Source organism: Python bivittatus, unplaced genomic scaffold (genome assembly GCF_059951505.1).
Source record: "Python bivittatus isolate LINGU-HERP-01145 unplaced genomic scaffold, Pbiv_v1 ctg000160_np1212, whole genome shotgun sequence".
Classification (NCBI taxonomy): Eukaryota; Metazoa; Chordata; class Lepidosauria; order Squamata; family Pythonidae; genus Python; species Python bivittatus.
The window spans coordinates 7,785,064-7,810,740 of NW_028277076.1; the positions used below are offsets into that span (position 1 = coordinate 7,785,064).

A 25,677-nucleotide genomic window follows, 5' to 3' on the forward strand; every position below is an offset into this window, starting at 1 on the left:
TCTGATGCTCCTTTTGCTGAAAGAAGAGCTCAACTGACCACTTTCTCCTGGGCCTTTCATGGACACCACCTCTAAGCTCTCGACGTCTTTGCACTCAGCCATCTTTCGAGATGTCCTAGTTTTCGTTGGCAGCTCTGGAGCTTGCAAGAATGGGTTGACCACGCTCTTCAGCATTTTCTTTCCCAGCTCTTTTTCCACTTCTGGAAAGGAAGAGATGAAAAGAAAACTTAGAGTAGATTTAAGAACGGGACATGGCATTTTAAAATTCAGTCTCTTAAAAATGACCTCCGTTTCAGTGACGGACCATAATGATCAACTCAGTTATGCCACAAAACTTTGAATTTTTTTTTCTTCACTCTTTCCCATCCCCTTCCTAACCAGTGTGAAAAAATCCTCTTCAGAAGTGACAGTCTTAAATCAGAAGCTGAGTTTGCCCAACTCAAGCCTTTAGCTCAGCTGCTGAATGAATCAAACCCTAATCCAACTTTCTGGGCTCAGGCCACCTGGCAGAGCAGAAAAAATCCTAAACAAACTCAACAGGTATCAAGTTTATCATGCTGTGGAAATGCAGCTGTTTGGCTTTTAACTGATTTGGTTAACAAGCCTGTCACATCCACACAGCTGGAAGAGTTCTCACGCTACAGCAGAAGAAAGAATCTGAGTTAAAGCGTGACAGAGAGAGAGAGAGAGAGATGACAGAAAAATAGATAGATGATAGATAGAGATAGATGATAGATGATAGATGATGATGATAGATGAAAGAAAGGAAAAGAAAAGAAAAGAAAAGAAAAGAAAAGAGGAAGGAAGGAAGGAAGGAAGGAAGGAAGGAAGGAAGGAAGGAAGGAAGGAAGGAAGGAAGGAAGGAAGGAAGGAAGGAAGGAAGGAAGGGACAGACAGACAGAAGAGGGGGATGGATGGATGGATGGATAGATGGATGGATGGATGGACTGGTGGGTGTACGATTGATAGATAGATGATAGACAGAAAGATAGATAAATAGATAGAGATGAGAAAGAAAGAAAGAAAGAAAGAAAGAAAGAAAGAAAGAAAGAAAGAAAGAAAGAAAGTAAGAAAGAAAGAAAGGGAGGGAGGGACAGAAGAGGGGGAGGGAGGGAGGGATGGGTGGGTGGACGATCAATATATAGATGATAGATAAGGAAGGAAGGAAGGAAGGAAGGAAGGAAGGAAGGAAGGAAGGAAGGAAGGAAGGAAGGAAGGAAGGAAGGAAGGCAGGCAGGCAGGCAGGCAGGCAGGCAGGCAGGCAGGCAGGAAGGAAGGAAGGAAGGAAGGAAGGAAGGAAGGAAGGAAGGAAGGAGACAGAAGAGGGGGAGGGATGGATAGATAGATGGATGGATGGATGGATGGATGGATGGATGGATGGATGGATGATAGATAGATAGATAGATAGATAGATAGATAGATAGATAGATAGATAGATAGATAGAATGGATGATAGGTGATAAATGATTGGTAGAAGAGAGGAAAGGGATGGATGGATGGGTGATAGACAGACAGACACATGGAGGTCCAGGCTCTGCTTGAAGTCATCTACTGAACGGACGACCTACCTCCTCCTTCAGGTTGTGTGTGTGTATGTATATGAGAGAGAGAGAGAGGGGGAGGGAGGGAGGGAGGGAGAGAGAGAGAGGGAGGGAGGGAGGGAGAGAGAGAGAGAGAGAGAGGGAGGGAGAGAGAGAGAGATTATTCACTAGCTGAGTTACCTCCCCCCTCCCACTCCTGACAGCAACAGAATATCATGATGCAGCATTGCTATGACAATAAAAATGGAGAGGAAACTTCATGGAAGATCTATAGCTCAGTGACAAGATACCTGCTTTACACCCGACATCTACATCCAAATAAGAGGTGTAACCAGATCGACAAAGGTAGACAGGCAAATGTGCTGTTTTTGCCGTAGTTGCCACTCCCAGTGTGACGGTTAGAAATTCTTGGGGGGCGGGGGGCGTCTGTGTGCACAAGCCTTTTGCTTCATTTCTTGAACCACCAACAGTTCCCAGGTCATGCAACGGGCTAACCCAGTTAGCACAGCCATTTCAAAACCCACGGCTGGATTCACCCATCGCACCTCGCCCAGACCGAACAAACCACATTCACCCACCATGCTCCATGACAGGGGTTAATCCAACCAGCATCTGACCCAACTTTATGCTCCGTTTCAGCCTCTCTGGCCTGGAAACTAATATTGGGGTTGGGGCACGTTTATTTGTGTATTTGCGCACGTTTCCCCCGCTTCCTCTGTTTGAGATAGAAAGTTGGAGCTGTCATTCTTTTATCAACTCTTCAACAATATGATTTTATCAAGCCGGAATGACAGTCCCACAAGCCAAATATTAGCAGCTCTGATTGACAGAGAGAGGATTTCAGGTAGGGGATTTTTCCAGCCTGTTTAGCTTATAAATGGAGATGTTGGGGAACTTAACTCTGGCCTTTCTGCACTCAGAGTCAACACTCTATTAATGTCGTGGCAGATCCACCCACCCTCTCCTCCCCACAGGAAGACCACAGAGCTGTTCTGCTCAACAATCCCTTTTGCCTTCTTAAGGATGTGAGAAAGCTTGCTGCCTTGACTGAAAAAAGAGAGGGAGGGAGGGAGGGAGGGAGGGAAGGAAGGAAGGAAGGAAGGAAGGAAGGAAGGAAGGAAGGAAGGAAGGAAGGAAGGAAGGAAGGAAGGAAGGAAGGAAGGAAGGAAGGAAGGAGAAGTTTTCCATTGCAAAAAACATGAGGTAAGAATTATCCCCCAAGGCACCCACCATCACAGATGCTGGACTCTTGAAACATCGTCTCAAAGGCTTGATGGATTTCTGCAAAGGAGGGCCTTTCTGAAGCGCTCCACTGCCAGCCTAAAGAGAAGATCAGGGGAGCAATGTGTGAAAAACACAGGTGTGAACTGCAGAAACATTGTCTTTTCAGTCCAGGATAAGAACGAGTCTGGGTTTTTCCATGGTCCGTTTGTCTTAACCTTGGAAAGGGCAGCAGGCTAAGAGGAGGCCCACTGCTGCCATTCTTATCTGTTCTGTATGGATAACCTCAGATTGCAAAATACAATTTTCCATTGAATATTGGCAGTCCCAGCCCCTCCCCTTAAGATGTACTGGGAAGCAGGAATAACCTTGAGCAGTGTTGTCCAAACTTGGCCACTTTAAGATGAGTGGACTTCAGCTCCCAGAATTCCCCAGCCAGCCATGCTGGGAGCATGAAGTCTGGGAGCTGAAGTCCACTCATCTTAAAGTGGCCAAGTTTGGACAACACTGACCTTGAGGAACAGGAGAAGAGCCTCAACCAAGACAATGCTCAGATAAAAGAAACCTGAGTCAGGGGCAGAACTGTAATCTGAGGAAGCATCTTAAACAGGACCCTCCCTAGTTCTCATGAAGATAAAGGGAGGGAGGGAGGGGGAAGCACCTTCAGACTTGCAAGATTCTGTTACTCTAACCTTATAATAAAAGTAGTGTTAGTGTGGATGACTTTGGTTTTCTAGTCTGGTCCACCTTGAGGAACTGACTCTATCTATCTATCTATCTATCTATCTATCTATCTATCTATCTATCTATCTATCTATCTATCTATCTATCTATCTATCTATCTATCCATCCATCCACCCACCCACCCACCCACCCACCCACCCACCCACCCATTATCTGTCCGTCTGTCTGTCTGTCATGGGCAGAAGGAATAATCTTAAGGAACAGGAGGAAGAGCTGCAATGAAGACAACAGTCAGATGAAAGAAATTGGAGTTTGGGCTAGAACTGTAACCTGAGGAAGCATGTCGGACAATGCCCACCGTAGTTTTCACAAACATAAAGGGAGGGGAGGGGGGAAATGCATTCAGACTTGCAAGATTCTGTTACTGTAACCTTATCATAAAAGTGTGCATGACTTTGGTTTCCTAGTGTGGTCTACCTTGAAGGGCTGACCTAAAATAGTTGTGGGTTTGGGGGGGGGTGAAGAAAAATGATGCTCGGTGTAGTCTGAGATCTGCATTATGGCTTCCCCTTAAAGAAAAAAGATCCAAGTAAACCACGAACAGACTCACATTCTCTCATGAGCTCATAGACTTTTTCTGGACAGCCTTCAGGGCGTTCCATGCGATAATCCTTCTCCAAAAGTTCATACACTTGCGATAGGTCGATCCCAGGGTACGGGGACATGCCATAGGTGGCAATTTCCCAAAGCAAGACGCCAAAAGCTGGGAGGGTGGAAGGGGAAAATCAACAAATGCTTTCAATGCAGTGAGCAGACCATTACAGCTCTGTTGGCATGCAGAAGGTGTCCAACCAAGACGTGCTTTCTTGCTACCAATCTTACAATGTCCCTGGGAGAATCGAGGACGTTGAGTCAGAAGGACAATCTAGCAGAAGACGTGTTTTTTGCTTTTTCTGAAGGCATCACCAAATACTGAAATAATCAACAGCACCTACAAATGGAAGGATGCCCACCACATCTCTGCTTGACTCCCTGATCAAGTCTGGTTTTTGCTTTCCATTAGTCACTACTGAAGGTGGAGGGCCCCCGAGGGCAACTCTATTTGAATTCCAGCACTACGCTTGCCTTCCCTCAATCAATTTTAATCTTGCGAGCTGGAAGCAGAAGGCTGGAAGAAGACAAGGCTGTCTCTGCTAGCATGACCTGGAAATGTGTAAATGTGTTTCTTAGAGTAGTGACAGCTATTGAGAGATGTGGGAGCTAAGCATTCTCCAACCTTTCCTTCCTTGCTTGCTTTGAGGCCATGTCTAGAGGCTACCGACACGAAGGAAGCGTTACAAGTCTCTTCTTCAATCCGGATAAGTCTCCAGAGAGGGCGGGGTTAGCTAATTTTCCATTCATTTCCCTACATGCAACCTGAATACTTTTGCTCTTTCCAGAGCTCCTAGAAGCACCATTAAGAGATGTCACTGGGAGAGAGGATTGAAAACTGGATTGGTGAGTGATGGGGGTCTCTCTGCAAATGGGAGCAGCTCGGCGTTATTCCCTTCTACTCTTCCCATCTCCTCTCTCCCTTCTGGGTCTGTCTCCTGCAAAGGAGGAGGGATCTTTTCCTCTGAGATCCACAACAGGGAGAGCTAGAAGATCCCAGCATGGCCAAGATGAAGGCTGAGAGATGAACTGTGGCAATGAGGACGAAGACATGGACCTCCTTCCCTGAAACCATCTCCTGTTTGTCAGGTCACTTTCTCCAACTTGACGTCTGCCAGACTACTCATTACAACATTATCCCCAACCAGCTTTGGGGATGAAAGTGGCAATTTGTCTTTAAGTGCAGTATTTTCAAAAGTCCACAGCCTCCTTTTTCACAGCCAGATTGATACAGCACACTTAACAGATAGCTAACTGATTTCTCCAACCAGCTGGACTGAGTTAGCTTCGATCTTGGCATGTTGGGTCAGCCTGCCTGCTTGGTTGACTGCATTATGGAAACCCAGAAAAAGGGGTTAATTCCAGAATCACTGCCACCCCAATTCTAGTTTTATTCTTTGTCTTTCTCTTCTTAAAAAGAAAAGCTTTGAAATCCAGCTTGTATCCCTTCACCTCTGCACTAAGACAGCTGCATGTTGCTTAAACAAAAGACAGCTTCTCTTTGTTATTCTATGTCCTGCCATCTAACCAGGCACCTCACATTCTGAGGATAATGTTAAATTCACCCCGCTGAACCCACAGACCAATTTAAGTCTTCCCTTAAATTGCAGGGGGTGGGAGTAGTGAACTGGTGTAGAGGGTAGTGCACTGGTGTAGAGGGCAGAGGGAACGGCCTTGAAGGATAGGAGGAGGAGCTGCTCCCAAGGCAATGGACAGATAAGAGGGGCTTGAGCCCAAACCAAGACAGTAACTTGAGAAAACATCTCAGAGAAGTCCTTGTCTAGTTCACATGGCGATAAAGTGAGTGAGGGGGGAGCACATTCAGAATGACAAGATTCTGTTACTACAGCCATTACAATAAAAGTAGTCCTGATCTATATGGCATTGGCTTCTTAGTCTGGTCTACCTTGTAGGGCTGACAAGTGATCCATTTCATTCCATTTCCTGAAGACCAGGAATGAACTCTCCAAGTTCATTCACAGTTCCCATCATTGCCCAAGCAAGACGCCCAGCAGCTGTGACTTTGGGAGATGGATCCAGAGAGGGCTAAGTCATGGTGGAGAAGCATCAAGTACCCCACCCAAATCACATTTTCCCCAGAGTGGCTTCAATAAAACTAGAGGATTACAGTGCTGGCCTAAGAACTGGGGAGACCTGGGTTCAACTCTCCACTTGATCCTGGGTATCAGTTGGTATAGAGAGAAAAGAAGAAGACCTTGATGGAGTTAGGTGAGATTCATTACCAAAGTGACAAGGGAAAAACATAGTTTAAGTCCAAAACAAGTAGAAATATGTGTAAGCGGTTCAGGTCAACACCTCCCTAATTCAAAGGAGTATAAGAAGGGGAGGAGGTCCAGCACAATCAGACTTGCAAGACTCTGTTATTACAGCCAATCTCAATTAAAGTAGTTTTGGCCTTCCTGCAGAGTTGATTTCTTGGTCTGGTCTACCTAGTGGGGCTGACGGGGACTTTCGTTGTTCTCCCGCAGCCTCCCCAGGTTGGTCCTGAGAGGACAGAATGAAGGAAGACCTCCTTAGCTGGCTATCTGCTTCAAGCTCCCAGCTGAGAGATGGGATAAGAGCGTAACGATGAATCAGGCCAACATTTTTACAGAGAGGTGGCAGGAACAGAGAAATGATGCTTTTGAAGCCAATCTCACTGAAACAACCTTCAAGGGCTTGGGAAAAGGACAAGGCATTCTTGGATCCCTGAAGGCACCTAGATAAATATCAAATCCCCCCACATACTCCCTTGCTTTGGCTCAGCAACCTGATGCATCTGCCCCTTAACTGAAGAGAAGGCAGCTGCCGGGTCTTGAAAATAGGAAACTTCATCTTCTATTATGAGAGGAATAACTACTGGTCATTTCAGGCTGGCTATTTCCAAGCTATTTCTTTATTAGACCTCTGTCCCCAGGCAGCAGGAGATGGGGAAGAAATATGGTGTTAAGTTAGAAAGGAGAAGGGAATCCAAAGATGAAACAGCAGCAGGAACGTTCTTTTGCTAGAAGAAGGTTGCTTTTTTTAAAGTTACAATGAAGTCCAAACTCAGAGAAGTCAAGACTAAGCCAGATGCTCCCTTTCACCCCACCTGGGATTAGAGAAATACGTGCACGGTCGTGCAATGGACACAAAGCTGTCCTTTCTCAGATTTTGGTGTGCACAGAGGCGGGGGCAAGATGGAAACCGCGAGGGAGGATGAGATGGGGGTTTGCAGAGCTGAGAAGAATGTCAGTCAGTGAAAAAGAGTGAGATTTGCTCCTTCCGCATCAACTTGGAAAAAAGCATTTGGTGGAAAAATAACCAGCTCAACGAAGCTGTGCATATTTGCATGCCGGTCTATGACCGTGATAAAGACTGATTTGATTTGATCTGGGCACATTTGCACACTGTGTGCAAATCTTAGGAATGCCCTCAGTTAAGTGGTCACATGTGTATGTTATGTGCAGACAGACCGCGCTTTCTTTCTCTGGTCATTGCTAAGGAAAAGGATCAGTTTTCACACGAGGACTGAAGGCGTTACCTAGCTAGGTCATGAAATGTCTGTAAGAAAACAACCCAGCTCAGGGAGAACCAAGGACTCCACAGTTCAACCCTGAGCTACAGATCTTCTCTTCTGTCAGAGGAATTCATTCACCCACCTGCTCATTCATTCATATCTTCCTTCAAGCTAAACGGGCATGACCCTCAAAGCCTTTGGGGAGACATTTATCCTCTCCTCCCCAAATTAAATTGTATTTTTCAATGGGTCAAAAGGAAGCAAGTATTAAAATTCATCAGGAGCAACCATCTTAACAGTACAAGTTTAGGGGATCACTCCCTCACACCGGTGTGGCACTTCAAAATTAACTGCCCCCTTCAGCTTAAAAACATCTATGTAGCCCTAATCCAGCTGCTTGAAGATGGTTTTCAGCTCTTACCCCAGACGTCAGATTTGATGGAGAATTTGTTGTAAGCGAGACTTTCTGGTGCGGTCCACTTGATAGGGAACTTAGCCCCGGCATGGGCGGTGTAGGTATCACCCGTCATCAATCTGCTTAGGCCAAAGTCGGCCACCTTCACCAGATGGTTTTCCCCTACCAGGCAGTTCCGGGCAGCGAGGTCCCTGCAGGGGCAGAAAAGGGCTGCTGTTACAAAAATGCTGAGAGAAAGCAGCTTAAAAACACTTCAAGGGAAAGCAGGAGTAAGATTAAGTCAATGCCGAGAGAAGGCAAGTTAAGACAATGCTGAGAGAAGATAACTTAAGAAAATGCTGAGAGAAAACAGCTTAAAACACTTCAGGGAAAGCAGGAGTAAGGTTAAGAAAACACCAAGAGAAGGCAAGTTAAGAAAATGCTGAGCAAAAGCAATTTAAAAACACTTCAAGGGAAAGAAAACACTGAGAGACAGCTGATTTTAAAAACTGCAAGAGAAAGCAGGAGCCTGGGTTAATACAATTTGGAGAGAAAGCAATATTGCAAGTTAGGAAAACTCAGAGAGAAAGCTGTGGCAGCAATAAGAAAGGTGACTTTTAATTTAATAACTGACATTTTATAAACCAGCATGTAAGAGCAGGAACTGCAAAAGCGATGTAGAACTAAAAAATGAGGCTTTAAATTTATTTTTCCAACAAGATTGTCTCTGAATGTGTAGGATACTCCAATTCCCTGTATTCCCAGTAGGGGTGTTTGGATGGATGGATGGATGGATGGATGGATGGATGGATGGATGGATGGATGGATGGATGGATGAATAGATGATAGAAGAGATGGATGGATGGATGGATGGATGGATGGATGGATGGATGGATGGATGGATGGATGGATGAATAGATGATAGAAGAGATGGATGGATGGATGGATGGATGGATGGATGGATGGATGGATGGATGGATGGATAGATAGATAGATAGATAGATAGATAGATAGATAGATAGATGGATGGATGGATGGATGGATGGATGGATGGATGGATGGATGGATGGATGGATGGATGGATGGACGGATGGACGGATGGACGGATGGATGGACGGAGAGACAGAAGAGATGGAGGGAGGGAGGGATGGGGCAGAAAGGTATAGAGAGAGATAAGGCAGATAGGTAGATATGATTCACAGTTTAGGGAGATGAAAAGTTAAACAGAGATATAGAAAGATTGGAGAGAGGGAAGGAGGTATATATAGAAATAAGACAGGTAAATAATTAGATAGATATGATTCACAGACTCCGCTAGAGTGGGTGGCTATGGAGGAGGAGGAGGAGGAGGAGGAGGAGGAGGAGGAGAAGGATTAAAGATAGATAAGGACATAGATAGGATTCAGGATCAGACAGATTAGACAGACAGACAGATAAGACACATAGGTAAATATGAGATAAAAGAGACAGTGTGAAAGATCCAAGGACTCACACTATAATAAATAAAAGAACAGAAGTTATTTTTGCTGAGAAGGCAACACTGACCAATGGTTAAGGAACCCTAAGATAAGAGAGAGAAATTTTCCACCCTATGTTACATTGAATTGGACACTGATCCAGAGGTTTCGCTTTTTCTCACAAGGAACAAGGTATATCAGAAACGCTCGCTTTGCATTAGCCCTGGCAGGACAAGTGGCCATTCTGTCATTCAGTATGAGTGACTTATCCCTAAGGGCGCTTCAGTTTGTCTCGCGCTGCTCGAGCACAGCTTCTGTTCCTCCAAAGTAGCATCAGCACCCATAGAGAGGAAACAGCTCCTCTTGAAAACCAAGACGACAAGCGAATTTGAAAACCACGAGGACAGGGACATCCCAAAAGCAGAGAAGCACCAAAATACAGAGAAAGTGCACGTATCTCCTCTAGAAACATTCTGAAATTTCCAGGTCTCCCTTCTTTAAGTTGTCAAGGGGTAGTATCAGTTTTGAAGGCTGCCTCCTAAGAGAACATTTCAGAGATCTTCCAAGTGGATTCTCAGCTGGGCATTCAGAGAGTGGAGACCAGAACTCATTGTGCACCCAGTTCAGGAAGGCTACCTTGTGTGTGCGGGTCTTTAAGTCAGTGTTGACTCCTGGCGACTACCTGGACAAGTCCCTGAGGTTTTCTTGGCAAGATTTTGAAAGTGTTTTGCCATTACCTGCTTCCTAGGGTTGAGACAGAGTGACTGGCCCAAGGCCACCCAGCTGGTTTTGTGCCTAAGGTGGGATTGGAACTCATGGTCCCCTGATTTCTAGCTTGGTGCCTTAACCATTATACCAAACTGGCTTTTCCATCAGAAAGAGGGGGAAAGTCCCTACCAGTTGGTTTTCCTGACCAGTTAGCTTTCTATATGCAGAGAGACCTTGTTTCAAGTAGAAGTTCATGGAAAGAAAAGTGATGCTCCTCACCCCCAGGCTGAAAGCCACAGGATTATTTCTATCTTTGCAATCTCTTTCAGGAGTTGATTGGGAAACCCCACAAACATTCATCAGGAGAATAAGAAAAGGTGTTAAATCAGACCATAGCTTGTTAAATCAGACCAGAGACTGGAAAGCTGCCAGCTTCCCTCCATTACAGACATACTGTAATGGGAAAGACCTTGGGAAGGTGGGTGAAGAGACGATGCCAAGGGAATGATCAGATAAGAGAGGGCATAGCCCACAGCTGCATAATGGGTGAAAGAGCCTCAGAAAGGACTCCCCCTAACCTCTTAGGCTGTAAAGGAGATGGTGGGAGATTTGTACTTTCAGACTTGCAAGATTCTGTTAATGTAGCCCTACAATAATGTAGAATTAGTTCATCTGGTCGTGTTTCCTGTCTGGTCTACCTGGGAAGCCTGACGCATATCTTGTTATGTTATCAACCACTGATGTTTCTGATGTCCTGATTTTCTTGGTGGAGGGAGGGTAAGGCTATTTTGCAGTAGGGTTATGATGGAAAGCAGGCTGGGCCACTTTCTGAGATTTTCTAGAGGTATTTTCTCAGGGTTTTTGTTTTGTTTTTGAGGGGGGTGATGTGATTTTTGCATTCCTCTACCAAAATCAGAAGCCAAATTGTGCAGGTGCATTTAGGAAGAATTAAGAAGGCCAAAAAAGGAATTGGGGGTCCATTGCACCCCAGGACGCCCACCCTGGCTGAGACTATATGACCAGCCATGGAAGTGCAAGATTCCAGAGTGGCACATTTCTCCATTCCACATGGAGAGGTTGAGGATTGGGACCACCTGCTTGCAGATTTCCCCCAGGGCACGTGATACGAGTCTGGTAATCTCAGATGATCAAGATTCTGCACTCAAAATCCCCCTTTCTTGGCTTTAAAACTCCTTGAAGTCTCAACAGAAAAGAAGATCTGTAGCTCAGGGTTGAACTGTGGAGCTCTGAGCTTGGTTGTTTTCTTGCTGATGTTTTATGACCCAACTAGGTAACATCTTCAGTGCTTCTAAAGATGAAGATGTCATCTAGTCAGGTAATGAAACGTCTGCAAGAAAACAACCAAGCTCAGAGAACACCAAGGACACCAGAGTCATTGAAGTCTGCATAAATTGGGCTTTCTTAGGTCACGCTCTATGGCTATGGGGCTTTTCAAATCAGGGCACTCCCCAGAACATTAGCCTAGCAAATCCCAGTTTTCAAAGTCTCAGAGAAGAACCTTGGCACCTTTCCCCCCACGGTGCCTGTGAGAGAGTCCCAAATGTCTCTCAGTGCAGGTGACATAAGAAGGGAACTTTTACATTGCTGGAAGAGTTGATCAAGCCTCCCGCTAGGCTCCGCTATTACGGCGATCAGAAACCATTTCTCCAGACAAAGAATGCTAAGTACTAACTGTAATTGCAGCTCGCTTAAAGGTCAAAATCCTACAGACAGGCAGGACTTGCAAAGATGGTTAATAGAGAGTGGGAGAGAGATACAGCTCAGACAATAACGGGAACAGACTCGTGAAAGCCACCAATGACAAGGTGAGTGAAGGATGGACGTCACCACGAAGAAGCATTTGGGGGGGGGGGGAGTCCAAGAAGGAACAAGAGTGAGGAGAGAAAGAAAACTGAGAACTCCTCAAGCAGAAGCTGCATTCAAGCTGTTCTAATAGCAGGAGAACAGGAGCATCATTACAGGCAATTTTTCCGTTTCTGGAGGCACGGTGGTGAGATTTATCTCACAAAGAGCTGTGATGAATGGGAAGGGTGGTTTCATCACAAGCCTTATTACAAAAGCACAAAGGCATGAGAAACACTGGCTCACCTCTACTGTGCCAAACACCGAGGGGAGAACGAGGGGGTCAGGGAAGTCTTTGGAGAGTTACGAACCCCTTAGTGGATGGAAACACAGCATTAACAGATCCTCCGCCGAACATCTCAGCGGGATGCTTTTGGGAGGACAGCAAAGGGTGTGGGGCTTTGTGTGCAGAGGCCAAAAGAGTTTGCACAAGGAAAAAAAAACGCATTGGGCCCATCTTGGATCAAAAACTAGGGGGCTTTCATCAACTACAGTTTCGTTTTTGCTCCAGGCAACTGTTCGAGCTGGGACAATCACAAATGAGACCAGCTTTCTCTACATTGCATATTGTATTACTGGTAACCCTTTAAGGTAGACCAGGAAACAAACATGACAAGAAATCCTTCAGCCGTATGCTATGGATACTCTAGCTCTAAGGCCAGAATATTGAAAGTCTGACAGTGTGTACCAAAGAAAATCAAGACAGGGCCATCTTGAGCTTCTTTCTCACCCCTTCCTATTTTCCTGGGCTAAGCTCACCTTTCATTAATGGTTGCCCCATATTTTCATCAAGGGCCTCTCCGTGCTCTACAATGATAATGTTATCATATATGGCAAAGCCCTCTCAGATTGTCCTCTGGTTGAAAGGATATTGCCAAGTTGTGAAAGGGTGCAGAAGAGGCGATTGCTCCTGGGTTAGTTGAGAGGAAGAGCCTGGAAGAAGTTGATGAAATTATTCACCCCGTGGGAGGAAACAGATCAAGATTTTCTCTCCTTGTCCTAAAAGGAGCAGCCAGAGTCAGATCACATGAAATTAGAAGGTGATCTCTTGCATGCTGGACAATTGCAATGCACCTACCCCTTTTCAACTATCTGGTATGCTCTTAACCTGCTTAGGCTGCTGAAAGGAAAATAGCATACCAGGAGATGAAGCCGTTGACCCATCAACTTTACACCATCACCAGTGTCTGAATGATCATCAACCAGCCTTCCAGGAATTGTGTAATATGATTTAAGCTTTGTGTTTGTGTGTGTGTGTTAAAGATCAGAATTGGAATACTCTATCTCAGCCTCTCCCTCCCATTTCATGTATCCCTCCTCCCCAAATGTCAAGAAACCAGACACACAGGGTACCTATGTAGGTTGGGAGTCTGTTGTGACCCCATTAGAAGTTGCCTTCAACAGCTGGAGACCAAAGGCCTCAAAGAAATGACTTCGTGGGCAGTTGAAGAAGAGCCTCCTCTCCTGCCCTCCTGTGTAAGCTGCTAGCAGATAACACAAGACCCCTTGGTATAAATCTGCAATATTTGGCCTGCTGAAACTTTATGAATGTGGGAGGTGCCATGTTATGGTGCAACAGCAGAACGATGCAACGATAGACTATTGCAACGGTTGAACGTTGCAATGGTAGAAACTGGAAGACAAGTCTGGAAAAGGAGCTGGCATTCTTTGCCCTACCTGTGGATGAAATTCTTCTTCTCCAGATACTCCATGGCAGAGGAAATCTGGGTGGCCATGTAGAGGAGCACAACGGCATTCACTTCTTGCCTGTTACAGTCCCGCAAATAATCCAGCAGATTCCCATAGGTCATGAACTCGGTGATGATATAAAACGGTGGCTCCCTCGTACATACACCTGCCAAACAATTTGGAAAAAAAGCAAAAAGAACCTAAAATAAAACCCAGATCTTCGGCAGGCTTCATCTGCTGACCTTAGCGCAACGCCGGAGACAGAAGGGAAAAAGAAATGCTTCCCAAATTGCACCGAAGCTCTAGGCCTTCCATAGATTAAAGGCACATAAGAAGAATTCATTAAAAACCTTGTTCTGCTTTTTTTTCTTCCAGTAATAAATTGCCAGCCACTGACAAAGAACTGAAACATCTCTATGTGAAGCTACGGTGCAGTGAGCAGCTTATTGGCTTCTTAACATCCACGGCGCCACGCAGGGTCTCCCGTCCGTGTTGCCCTGGCTGGCATTTATGTCACTTACCCAGTAATTGCACCAAATTTGGATGCTTGATTTCTTTCATTACCGCTGCCTCCTTCAAGAACTCTTCTACCTCCATGGTATCCTCCTGTGACAAGAAGAAGAATGGGAAGAAGAAGGAGTCAGACCCAAAGGTTGGGTGCTGGGAAAAAGAAAGCTATTTCAGTACAATCACTAGAACATCTCTCCATAATGGGCTACAATTCCTGTAATTCCCGGCCAGCAAGGTGAACTTCAGTGCAATCCGATAAAGAATCCAGCAGTCATTTTGTTAATAATATCTGGGTGCAGTTAAGCCACCTTCTCAGAAGAGAAAGAGTTTTCTCCCCATACCACCAAAAGACTGGGAGGAGAAGCTAAACAAAAAGTTAATTGCCTATAGATACAGAAACGAGAACACTTGTTGGAATTCTTGTGCAGCCCCTTAACCTTTTTTTTCCTAATAAAAGCTATTTGCAGGACCATTGTTCCCCAAGAGAATCTGTCCATCCCATACAATAGGAAAGGTCCCTTCTTTGAAAGGATGTCATCTTATGGGACCCAGGAGGTGGGTCTTCTCGGTAGCAGCTCCTGCCCCTTTTCAAATGATGCCCCCCAATACAGTTGACCCAATCCTATAGGCCTTTAGAAAGGCAGCGACAGCCTTGCGAGGTAGTCCAGACAAGAAGCACACCCAGAATTACTAGCTCTAACTTTATTATAAGGTGCCATTAACAGAATCTTGCAAGTCTGAAAGTAACTCTCTCCCCCCTCGCCTTCACAGTCCCAGAAACTAGGGAGGGTCCCTTCTGAGATGCTTCCCACACCTCTTTTCCTTCTGTGGGCTAAGTTGCCTCTTTTCTGACTGCTGACTTGTCTGCGGCTCTTCCTCCTGTCTCCCAAGGTCCTTCCCACATCCCATTACAGGCAGCAAAGACCTGAGTCTTCTGCTGGGTGCTTGGGTTAGGATGAGCAGAGTTCCCACCTGGTGGGACACAACACATTTTCATTCCTGATTGCCACTGTTTTCTTTTAGTGGCATGGGCTGTTTTCTTTTGTATTTTGTTAGCATTTTTTGGACACCACCCAGAATCACGTTGTTTGAGTTGGGCAGCCATATAAATGTTCTAAAGAAATGAATGTGACTAATCAGAGCTCAGACAGGTGTGTGTCTTGGTGGCTCATCTCCAATCCCTTTCCCCCCCCCCCAATACCTTTATTACAGATTTTAACAATAGTAAAAGATAATACTAACTGTGATCTGAAAGAAAAGTAGAAAAAAATTAAAAGTGCAAAAAGGAAGAACAAGAAAGAAGAAGAAAAGAAAAGGAGGGAGGGAGGGAGGGAGGGAGGGAGGGAGAAGAGGAAGAAAGGGAGGGAGGGAGGGAGGGAAGGAAGGAAGGAAGGGAGAAGAGGGAGGGAGGGAAGGAAGGAAGGAAGGAAGGAAGGAAGGAAGGAAGGAAGGAAGGAAGGAAGGAAGGAAGGAAGGAAGGAAGGAAGGAAGGAAGGAAGGAAGGTTAAAGAAGTGGCTTCCGATCTTCTTTACAGCAAGTACAAGCACATTTGATATCTCTCCACCCCCTTTAAAGTCACATTATATCGTTCGCTTCTTCCCATATCCCACCCCCCACCCCCCTTGGTTCATCTCCAGTTCTGATGACTATTGAGAGTTCTGACCCTGATGATCATCAGGGTGGGGAGAAAGCCAGATTACATGATGGAATTGTCATGAATTAAAGAGCCTTTCCCTTTGATTCTTCTCCCAGCGATGACACGGAAACCTTGAAAGAGCATATGGTGAACCTGCAAAACAATTGCCATGGGGGAAATTATACCTCTGCCCCAAAATACACTCAACCTACATCAATAGAAACCCATTTTCTTTCCTCTTTCCAAAGATTTCATAATCAAGATTCCTTCTCTCGGTATTGGCCTGAAGACCACACACTGGAAAGGCAGAGACGCAGCCAAGCAAGAAACACCAGTAAAATCAATGCAATTTCTAAAGAAACCCACAAATGCCACCAATTTTCCCTCTGCCCTGCTTTCTCTTTTGCTATGTATATATTTGGGCAGGATCAAAAACTGAAGTCTGTTGGAAACGGTGGTCTTTCTCCTTCTCTGCCCCTGAGGGTGGATGCTTTGTGGATCTCCTGCTGATTTATCTTCTACTTAGTTTTAAGCTTTAAAAAACTTGGTTTTTTAACATTACCCACTTTAAATAAAGGTGCCAGCAACTCTGCATGTACTTTAATCAATTAAAGAGGTATATATTTGCCTATACACTAGACAATCGGTATAGATATTGGTATGGTGGCTTGCTCTGTTTTGAGGGCTGAGCAGCAGACATTACCAGTTCAAAACAGGTATTTTTCTTCTAGAAAAAGAAGAAAGTCTCTAGGAAGATTTGGCTACCACCTTTTAGCAAGTCTCATCTATGCCTCTCTGTGTCTGTATTCAGCTCTGCTGCCTGATTCTTCAAGAAAGCCTTTGCATTCGGAAACGTCATCCAAACGAGACGCTTTCAAAATCAATCTGTGTTTAAAATGGCTCATGCTTGTCCTGTGCAATGATTTCTCGCATTTCAGCCTGGCCTAGGCCTAGAGCAAAAAACAATTTGGGGGCGTAATCCTAACCTCAGATATCCTACTTTTCATCAAGTGATCCCCGCCCGGTGCCTCCAGATGTTCCAACTCCCCTCCGTCCCAGTTGTAATTCAAACCCATTTGGAGACCACCATATTGGAAATGTGATTTCATAATCTCATCTGGAGGGGTGATCTTGGGGAGCTAGGGAATTCAAGGATATCTTCAGAGAGATTTCAAAATGCTTCATCCTTAAGTGAGGACAGAAGGACATACTCTGCAGACTTGAGCCATAACTGTGGTTCTTCTCAAGAACCTCTCAATTCTTCTCAATCCTCATTCTTGTGGTGTCCAACCAGATGCCTTCTGCAAGAGCCCCCAAGCAAGACAGAAGGCTCTCCCTTCTGTCATCCAGCAACTGAATTCACAAGTGCATTGTCTATGAACATGGTGATTCAGATAACCCTTCCTCTCCCAGCTAGATATATTCCAGATGTACCTCCACTGCAACCCCCAGATATTCCTTTCTCTGGGAACCTGGTTTGGAGAAGGCAAAATCAAACAACGGTTTTTGGTTTTGGTTTTTTTAGCCCCACGAATCTGTCTAGCTGCCTTTAAAATGAGGTAAGGCAGCAGTTACAAAAGTAGCATGAAATGTGAAGAAGGTATTGTGGGGGAAAAAAAAAATACTGTATCGGTAATCAACCTGAAAGACTAAACTCTACATTCAGGGAGAAGAAAAGGTCTTTTCTCTTAACCATTCTATCCCACATTTTCTAAGGCCCTATCTGTTGACCATTAATCATCCTTTTACTTCTGCTAAGCAGGTCTCACTTTCAGTTGGGCAATCAAGATTTAGGGAGAAGGATGGATCAGGAGCTTTGGGCTACGCTATCTAAATACTCAGAGGCAGGCTATGTTACATTCATCCTTGCAAATAAATCTCTTGTGCACTGATGATGTTATCTAGCCTGGTAATAAAACATCTGCAGGAAAACAAGCAAGCTGAGAGAACGCCACGAACCCAACAGTTCAACCCTGAGCTACATAGATTCTCTACTATTGAAATAAATCTCTTCCTGTGCATTTATTACTAGCCTGGTAAATAATAGAAATTCCACAGGATGTGGGAAGATCGATCGATCTTCTGCAAATGGAGGAGGAATGGGAAAGATCCCTCTAGCTTTAGCTTGGTTTCTGAGCTAGCTGTAATAAAAGCCACTCCAAATGTTTGCTTGCCTGCTCAGAATTCCTGATCGCCTGTGGTGACCAAGCATGTTGGTAAATATATGGTCGACCAATGTCCAGTATAAGGAATAACAGATAGGTGCTTCTGAATCTGCCAGAAACGTCCAATCTGTTTTACTGGCTCCTGAAAATGAGACCAACCTTTGCCCTGTTTCATGAAGGGGTAGATAACTCCATGACAGTGATTAAATTCACAGCAATATAGTATGTTAATTAAGAATGGCATTTCCCCTTCTCCAGCACTTCTATCTCAGCATACCAGAACCAGGAACTAACAACACGAGAAAGCTACTGCTTTTGTACTGACTATCAAATAGATGCCCATATTTCTTTAATCATTAGGGAAGCAGAATTTGTAGTCCTCTCAAATACTGGTTGGGCTCCAACACACATCAGCTCCAAATAGCATGGCTAGAGGTTAGAGACAATGAGGAGGACAGATGAACATCATCTGTAGAGGCCTCTGAATGATGAAAATGCAACGTGGGTGATTATCATAAGGTTACTATGGTCCCTTCAGCCTGATATAAGCACATCCTACTGGTAGAAAACAGGTAACACACTTAGTGCAATGATTTGCAGTCCAGTGACAATGCAAAATCCATAAAACATGGTTTGAAGGTGATGGAACCGGCCTCTGGCCCATGTCAAGCAAAGACCAGGTGACCACGGACTTCAAAGATGACTTGGGTCTTTCACCTGAACCAACTGTCTATGGGTTATGGTTGTGGTGGAGTTAAAGAAGGTGGTGGACCTCAGGGACACAACCTTGTGCTTCCAGAGGAGAGACAGGATACAGAGGTAGGCACCCAAAATAAAAATTAAATGGAGGAAAAGAAGCAGCAGAAACAACTGAATCACCAGAACATGAGGGCTAGTCTTCCCTTAGGTACAGAAGCCAGCTGGGTAACTTTGGGCCAGTCGCTTCCTCTCAGCCCAACTCACTTCACAAGGGCAATTGTTGGTTAAGGGGAAAATAGGAGGTGGTAGCATTATTCACACCACCTTGAGTTGTACAAATAAAGATTGGATATAAATCAAATCAAATCAAATCAAATCAATCCAATCATTCATTCAATCAATCGTTTTCTTCTACATCTGGAAGATGAAACTGGAGCCAGTACATTTAGCACAAGCCACAGCAGTATGAATGACTAAACTGAGATGTGATTTCTCAACTGACCCACCAATAAAAAGATGTACCAGGTCTCATCTGAGGTTAATTGTTGCTTCTAACCTTTGGAAGCGGATTCGAACCCTACTGGATTAGGAAAAAGGATGTCCCAGCTTAGCCTCTGGAACAGCTGACCAGACACTGCCAGGAAGGCTAAGCCCAGTACAAAAAACCCTTCTCATGGTTTGCCCTCAGCAGATGCAGTTAATTCTGAGTCTTGCTTGATGAAATGGGATTGGCAAGAGAATAGTCACTGCCTCTCTTTTTTTTCAAGACCTCATCTGTGTCCTGCAGTTCAAGCTACATTATGACATGATTTGCCAAAGGCAGTTTCTCTCCTGGCCTCGCTCCTGAACTGAGGAAGAAGCCCATCCTGTTCCATGGGATGCAGAAAAGATAAGCCTGCCTAGTGAATTTCACCCTTACTCACTCTGTTTCACTCTCTTTTTTCACCTTTTCTCTTCCCTGTCCAATTACCTTTTCCTCTTTCTTCATCTCCATCCACCTTAGTTCCTCTTTCTTCCCTTCTCAACGTAGCACCCCATCCTCTTATCCCACCTCCTTCATTTTTGTGGTTTCTGTTTGAAAGGAGGTAGAAGAATACAGGTAGTCCTCGACTTATGACCAGGAAATTTGTCATTAAGCGAGGCATCACATGATTGCACCCGATTTTACAACATTTTTGTGGCAGTCCTTAAGTGAATCATGAGGTTCCCTATTAGTTTTGCTTGTTGGAAGCCAGCTGGGAAGGTCACAAATGGTGATCACATGACCCTGGGACCCTGCAACCATCATACATACATGCCAGTTGCCAAGTGCTCCAATTTTGATCATGTGACTGCAGGGATGTTGCGATGGTCATAAGTGCAAGAACCAGCCCTAAGTCACTTTTTTCAGTCCCGCTATAACTTTGAACAGTTGCTAAAAGAATGGTTATAAGTTGAGGATTGCCTGTAAAGGATGAGCCTTTAATCTTCTAGGCAAGAGAGTGGGTTATTGTAATGGGATGTGGGAAAGACCTTGGGAGACTGGGCCAAGAGACGCTGCCAAGGGACTGGTCAGATAACAGCATAGCCCTCAGCTGGATAGTGGATGGGGCAAGAGACTCAGAAGGGACCCTCCCTAGTCTCTTGGGTGGTAAAGGAGACGGGGGGAGAGAATTGTATTTTCAGACTTGCAAAATTCTGTCGATGTAACATTACAATAAAATAGAATTAGCTCATCTGGTTGTGATTCCTATCTGGTTTATCTTGCGAGGCCGACAGTTAGTGTGTGTGTGTGTGTGTGTGTAAAAGAAAATGTATGTGTGGTACATGGAGATGGAGATCAATTAATTTGGTAAATGGGTTACTTTATTTTACAGACAATTAATTTTAATTAGTAATTATTTCAAGCAATGTAGAGGTGATTTGTTTTCTCCAAGCTATGCCCTTATGGGGGAGTGTGTACATACAACTGTATCACATAGACATATCTAATGGACACAGGGAGAAGAGGAGTTCCAGAACCGGCTTCAGCAGGAGTTGGCAGCCCTAGATTGATCAAGTGGGGGAACTGGACACCATACAGAGATTTTTGCATGATTCTCCCATCCATTCCTCCATCCATCCGTCCATCCATCCATCTCCCTATTTCCCTACTCCATCTCTCTCCTTTCTATTCTCTTTCTGGGGGAAGGGTCTTAAGTTCAGAGTCATCTTCCTTCTGGATGGATGGCTAGAGCAGATGTACTCCTACACATCTGTGATGTATATACAGCCAGATTTTGTTAGACCTGTAACCTCAAGTGGCTTACGGGGAATTTAGAGAATCCTATTAAACATGCATCTTATCTTCACAACTCTGAAGGTATGTCAGCTGAATCATCAATGTAGACTTGGAACCTGCAAATGAGGTGAGATACAACCTCTTGGAATTTTAAGCCAGCATACTAGAGTTTCATTTGGCTGCTTTAATGATGTCTTTAAAAAAATAAATAAACCTGATTTCTATACTGTTTGTTACCCCAAGCAATCTTGGAACAGCTGCTCCCAAAATCTAGATCTATGTTCAGTTCCTATTCTTTCCAATTTTAGGAAAGGAGACAAGGGTTCCTTTTCAGCCAGCCCTTTTTGTTTCAATTAATGAGCCAAAATTTCAGTAGTTTTGCCAGACTCAAACAATTTATGTTTTTAATTTTGATTGTCAGCTGCCTTGAGTGGATAGAAATCAAAGTAATTTTTTTTTAAATTATGTTGTGCTTCCTGTGTATTTATGTAGCACTTTCCAAGTAATAAAACACAAAGAAAATGCAATCCAACATTTCCCCCTTTTTTACTGTTTGGTAGAGGTGTGAAATTCATTTGCATGAGGTTCTTACACTGAACTCACATTTTGGCAAAAATGAGAACCTCAATTTCCCAGTGCAGCAGAATTAGTTGGGCAAAGTTGCTCCCCTTTTGTCTCCTGCTGTGCTTCCCAGTGGCACAGCATGCCTTAGGAGGCTTTTTTCAAGGTATCTTAGCTGCTGCTCCTCCTCCTCCTCCTCCTCCTCCTCCTCCTCCTCCTCCTCCTCCTCCTCCTCCTCCACCTCCACCTCCACCTCCACCTCCACCTCCTCCTTCCAGAAAGCAATGAGCACAAAACAACCAGGGAAGGCATGACAGGAACAGTAAATTGTTTGTGAACCTACTGGGCATGAAAGGTGTTTTTCTTAAAAAATAAATAAATAACTGGCTGATCTTCACTCTCCTGCACAACTAGAGCTGGGAAAAGACTTGGTTGAGATCAGTCATGGGACTACACTGTTCCCAAACACTCTAGATCCCTGAAGGATAGGCCTATAGTTCATGTTCTTCCAATCCCACCAGCATTTGGGCTGAAGACTTGGGGAAATTATTTAGCAGTACTGCAGGAACTCCGGGAAGGAAGAGATCAAAGTATCATATCTGGAGGGTTAGAAGGTCAAGGTGAGATGCTTTTCTGTCTTGATGGAGGCAAGTCAACTTTACCCAGAAGGGAATGACTTTGGGATAGATTCAAAGGTGACTGCAAAGAGCGTTGACCACTATCAGCATCCAAGAAAAGTCACTGTCCCTTTTAGCCCGATCATAAAGAAATGCTTTCCACGCCATTTCTAAATTCGAGGATTGACCCCATTGCATTTTTCATGTTGTACTCAGGACTTTGCTAATCTCCTGTGCTTGAAAGGGTTTGGAATCAAGTCTTTTTCTGAGGGGGGAACTGCCCCCAGCCCAATCTGAAGTAGAGGTTAAAACAGAAAAAGATCCAGTGGAATGGTACTTTCCAATAAAATAAAAACTGATTTGTGAAATAAAATCTGTGAAATAAAAAAAACTAATCTGTGGAATAAAAACTAATCTGTGAAAATAAAATCCTCCCAACCATTATTTTACTATCTTGGGTTTTTCTGCATGCTTTCACTCAGAAGACACTCAGCCACTATCTTCAAGAGACAAAAAAATGAACTGATATATTTTGCAATGGGAAAACAGTGTAGCTTCAGGGAGGGCAGCTTGGAGAGTCTCAAAAAGACTATTGATTCAAAAATATAAGGCAATCAGACCACTAGCCTATTGAGTCCAGACTAAATAGCCCCCTTATTAGTTTACCAATGAGTTTAAGCATCTTGCAAGCAAAATTTAACTGCAGTAGCATACTTTGGGTCAAATGTCCTAGCAATTCATATTTTGATCCTGGAAGCACTATAGAAGCCCTGTTAATTCTTTTCCCCCTTGCAACGAATCTGTCTAATTCTGCATAAGGACCATTCCTGGTGATGGCCATCACTCCAGAGCATAGGAACAAATTCCACAATGCAACTGTGCACCGTGAGGAAGAGTTTGCTTCATCTGATGTGTTTGCTTAAAAAGCCAACAAAAAATGAATGAATGAATGAATGAATGAATGAATGAATGAATGAATGAATGTTGATGTGGAGTTGTGCTGATTGGCTGAGCATCTGTGATGTCACAGAGGGTAGACAAACAAGCAGCCTTGGCCATCACTGGCTACATTGCAGAGGACAAGTTAGGGAGTGTGTCTCAATCTTAGCAATGTTCAGATGTGTGGACTTCACCTCCCAAAATTCCCAGGCCACCATAGCCATTGCTGAGAATCCTGGGAGTTGAAATGCACCCATCTGGATGTTTCCAAGGTTGGGAACGCTGGCCTCGATGAAGGCTGGGCTTCTATATCATGCTAAGTTTATTTTACCAAGATTTGCTGAAAATCCAGAGTGGCTTGGCTCGCACATAAAGCTAAGCCATAATTTATGGTTTATAAAAGCATGCCGAGCCAAACCCAACAAACCACCTTTTGGCTTTATTCAGTGTGTGAACCAAGCCACAATGAAAAAAGGGGGGGGGGCTGGAGGAAGAACGCTGAAAGGAGAGGGAGAGATCTAGGTATATGAGGCAAAATTTTAAAATGGATGAGTTCTGCAACGGGAAAATCGAGGCAAAGAACCAATCAACTTTGTCCCCAACCGCAAGGATGAAGAAAAGATAAAAAACATTGATCTAAAAATCCCAAGCTACCTCTCTGGATACTGGCTGCTGGTTTTAATTAGCAGCAGGCAAATTTTGAAATAGGGGGAAGGCAAATCCGAAGCCGGGGAAGTAGTCAGATGTGGCCAGCTTGCGGGAAAAAATCCCTACAAGGTCTAAAGTGAAGATTACGATGTAGAAAAACGAGCGAGCTTCTTTTAGAGTGGCTCTTCCAACATATCCAACGTGTTCCTGCTGTGTGTGTGTGTGTGTGTCTGGGCAAATGTCCCACACTAATTGAAGTCTTATTTAAGGGCATCACCAAGCTAAATGTTCCACAAGCGTTGAATGGGGTAGGCCTGGCCCTCATTTATCTCTCTGCAGAAACTACTTTGTCAAACCAGCTCTCTGTTGCTTCCAGCAACTCTGAAAACAGGATAATAAATAGTCCGCGCTGAAAATCATTAATCAAGAGCGAAGTCCGTTGGAACTACAGAGGCGGCTTCCTTCCTGTTATTATTTCAGCCTGTGGATCACCCTTGCTGGGGTAGGCAGGCCGAAAGAGACGTTGGACAATTTCCTTTTCCCCTCGGAAGACAAATTATCGTTTTCAAGAGCTTCCCCATCCTCCCCAAGCCCCAAAGTGACCACTAAGGACCTGGTTTCCCCCTGCTGGTTTCTAAATAGGGAGACAAGAGAATTTGAAGGATGCAAACACTTCCGTGCTCTCCTACCTCTGAAGACAGTGTCACAATCTTGAACGTCAAAAGATTAAATTGACAGATTTAAGAAAAGGGACTACAGGGCACGTATCGTTTCCAAGCTGCGCTTTTTGGGAATTTCCCTGAAGGTTCTGCAATTCCCCCACCCCGCCCTGACAGAGAGAGAGGAAAAATGAGCAGTTGGACATTATTTGAGGCTTTGCTTTCAGTCATCCTTCATTAAGTATTTATCCGGCATTTTGGAATTAGCGGCAGAGCGTGTCGAAGCACCCTCCTCGGACTCACAAAAAGCATGCCGATTTTACGAAAGAGTGCCCGCGGCAACATCGAAAAGTGGCAAGAACACAGAGGGATTGGAGTGGGGAGGAAACAGGTTGCAAAGGCCCCAGGACAAGGCTGATCCTTGCCCACCATCCAGAAAATAAAGTGGGATCATCTTCTTTGAAAATGCCATTCTCAAGCTGAGGATGCTGGCTGTACCTACAAAATTTAAGCTAAAGCAGAGTCCAACTAGTTAATATTTTGGCAGGAGACACCAGGAAGTATCTGAGGTGCAACCTGGACATTCCCTGAGAAGACCTTGGCAAATGACTTCCATGTTCTTGCTATGAAACCTACATGGACAAGTCAAGTCACCTCAAGGGAGTATTTCTTTTTCTATGATAACTGGTTTTTACCTACCACGCCTTCACTTTCTCCTGGATTGTGACAAGTGGGTCAACCCAGAGTTCTCACTTGAGGCACAAATGACCAGGGTCAAATTATCCTACTTTGGACACATTATACAAAGACCTAACTGTCTGGAGAAGGCTTAGATGCTGGGAAAGGAGGAATGAGAGAGAAGAAGAGGACGGCCAGCAGCAAGATGGATGGACTGTACAGTGGCTACGGGGGCACCATGGGAAGACTTGAAGGACCTGGTTGGGGACAGATCCTTCTGGAGAAAATCTATCTATGTGGTCTCTAGCAGTCAACACTGACCTGATGGCATACAATCAATCCATACATCAATTTGTATCTGGGCAAGCCGTACAATTCCTAGAGAGGTTCCTAATGCTGGGAAAGGTGGAAGGAAAGAGAAGAGGATGACCAGCAGCAAGGTGGATGGACTCAGTGACAGTGACAATGGGGGCACCATTGGGAGACTTGAAAGAACAGGTTAAGGATAGATCATCATGGAGAAAATCTATCTATGTAGTCGCTAGGAGTCAAAAATGATGGCACTTAATCAATCAATCAAAAAGTGACAGGTGGGGG

The 25,677-nt window shown here is 44.5% G+C and overlaps 1 protein-coding gene across 4 annotated transcripts in view; it reads right to left on the reverse strand.

Annotated features, from left to right (window-relative positions):
- Positions 1-25,677, reverse strand: part of ABL1 (ABL proto-oncogene 1, non-receptor tyrosine kinase) — a 127,942-nt gene that overhangs the window by 11,899 nt on the left and 90,366 nt on the right. For all 4 annotated transcript variants that reach the window (XM_088147086.1, XM_088147088.1, XM_088147087.1 and 1 more), the window contains exons 5-10: positions 14,229-14,313; positions 13,696-13,873; positions 8,018-8,202; positions 4,057-4,209; positions 2,772-2,861; positions 39-200 (exon numbers count right to left, since the gene is read on the reverse strand). In XM_088147086.1, coding sequence (XP_088003212.1) covers positions 39-200; positions 2,772-2,861; positions 4,057-4,209; positions 8,018-8,202; positions 13,696-13,873; positions 14,229-14,313 — 853 coding nt within the window. The remainder of the gene's footprint in view (positions 1-38; positions 201-2,771; positions 2,862-4,056; positions 4,210-8,017; positions 8,203-13,695; positions 13,874-14,228; positions 14,314-25,677) is intronic.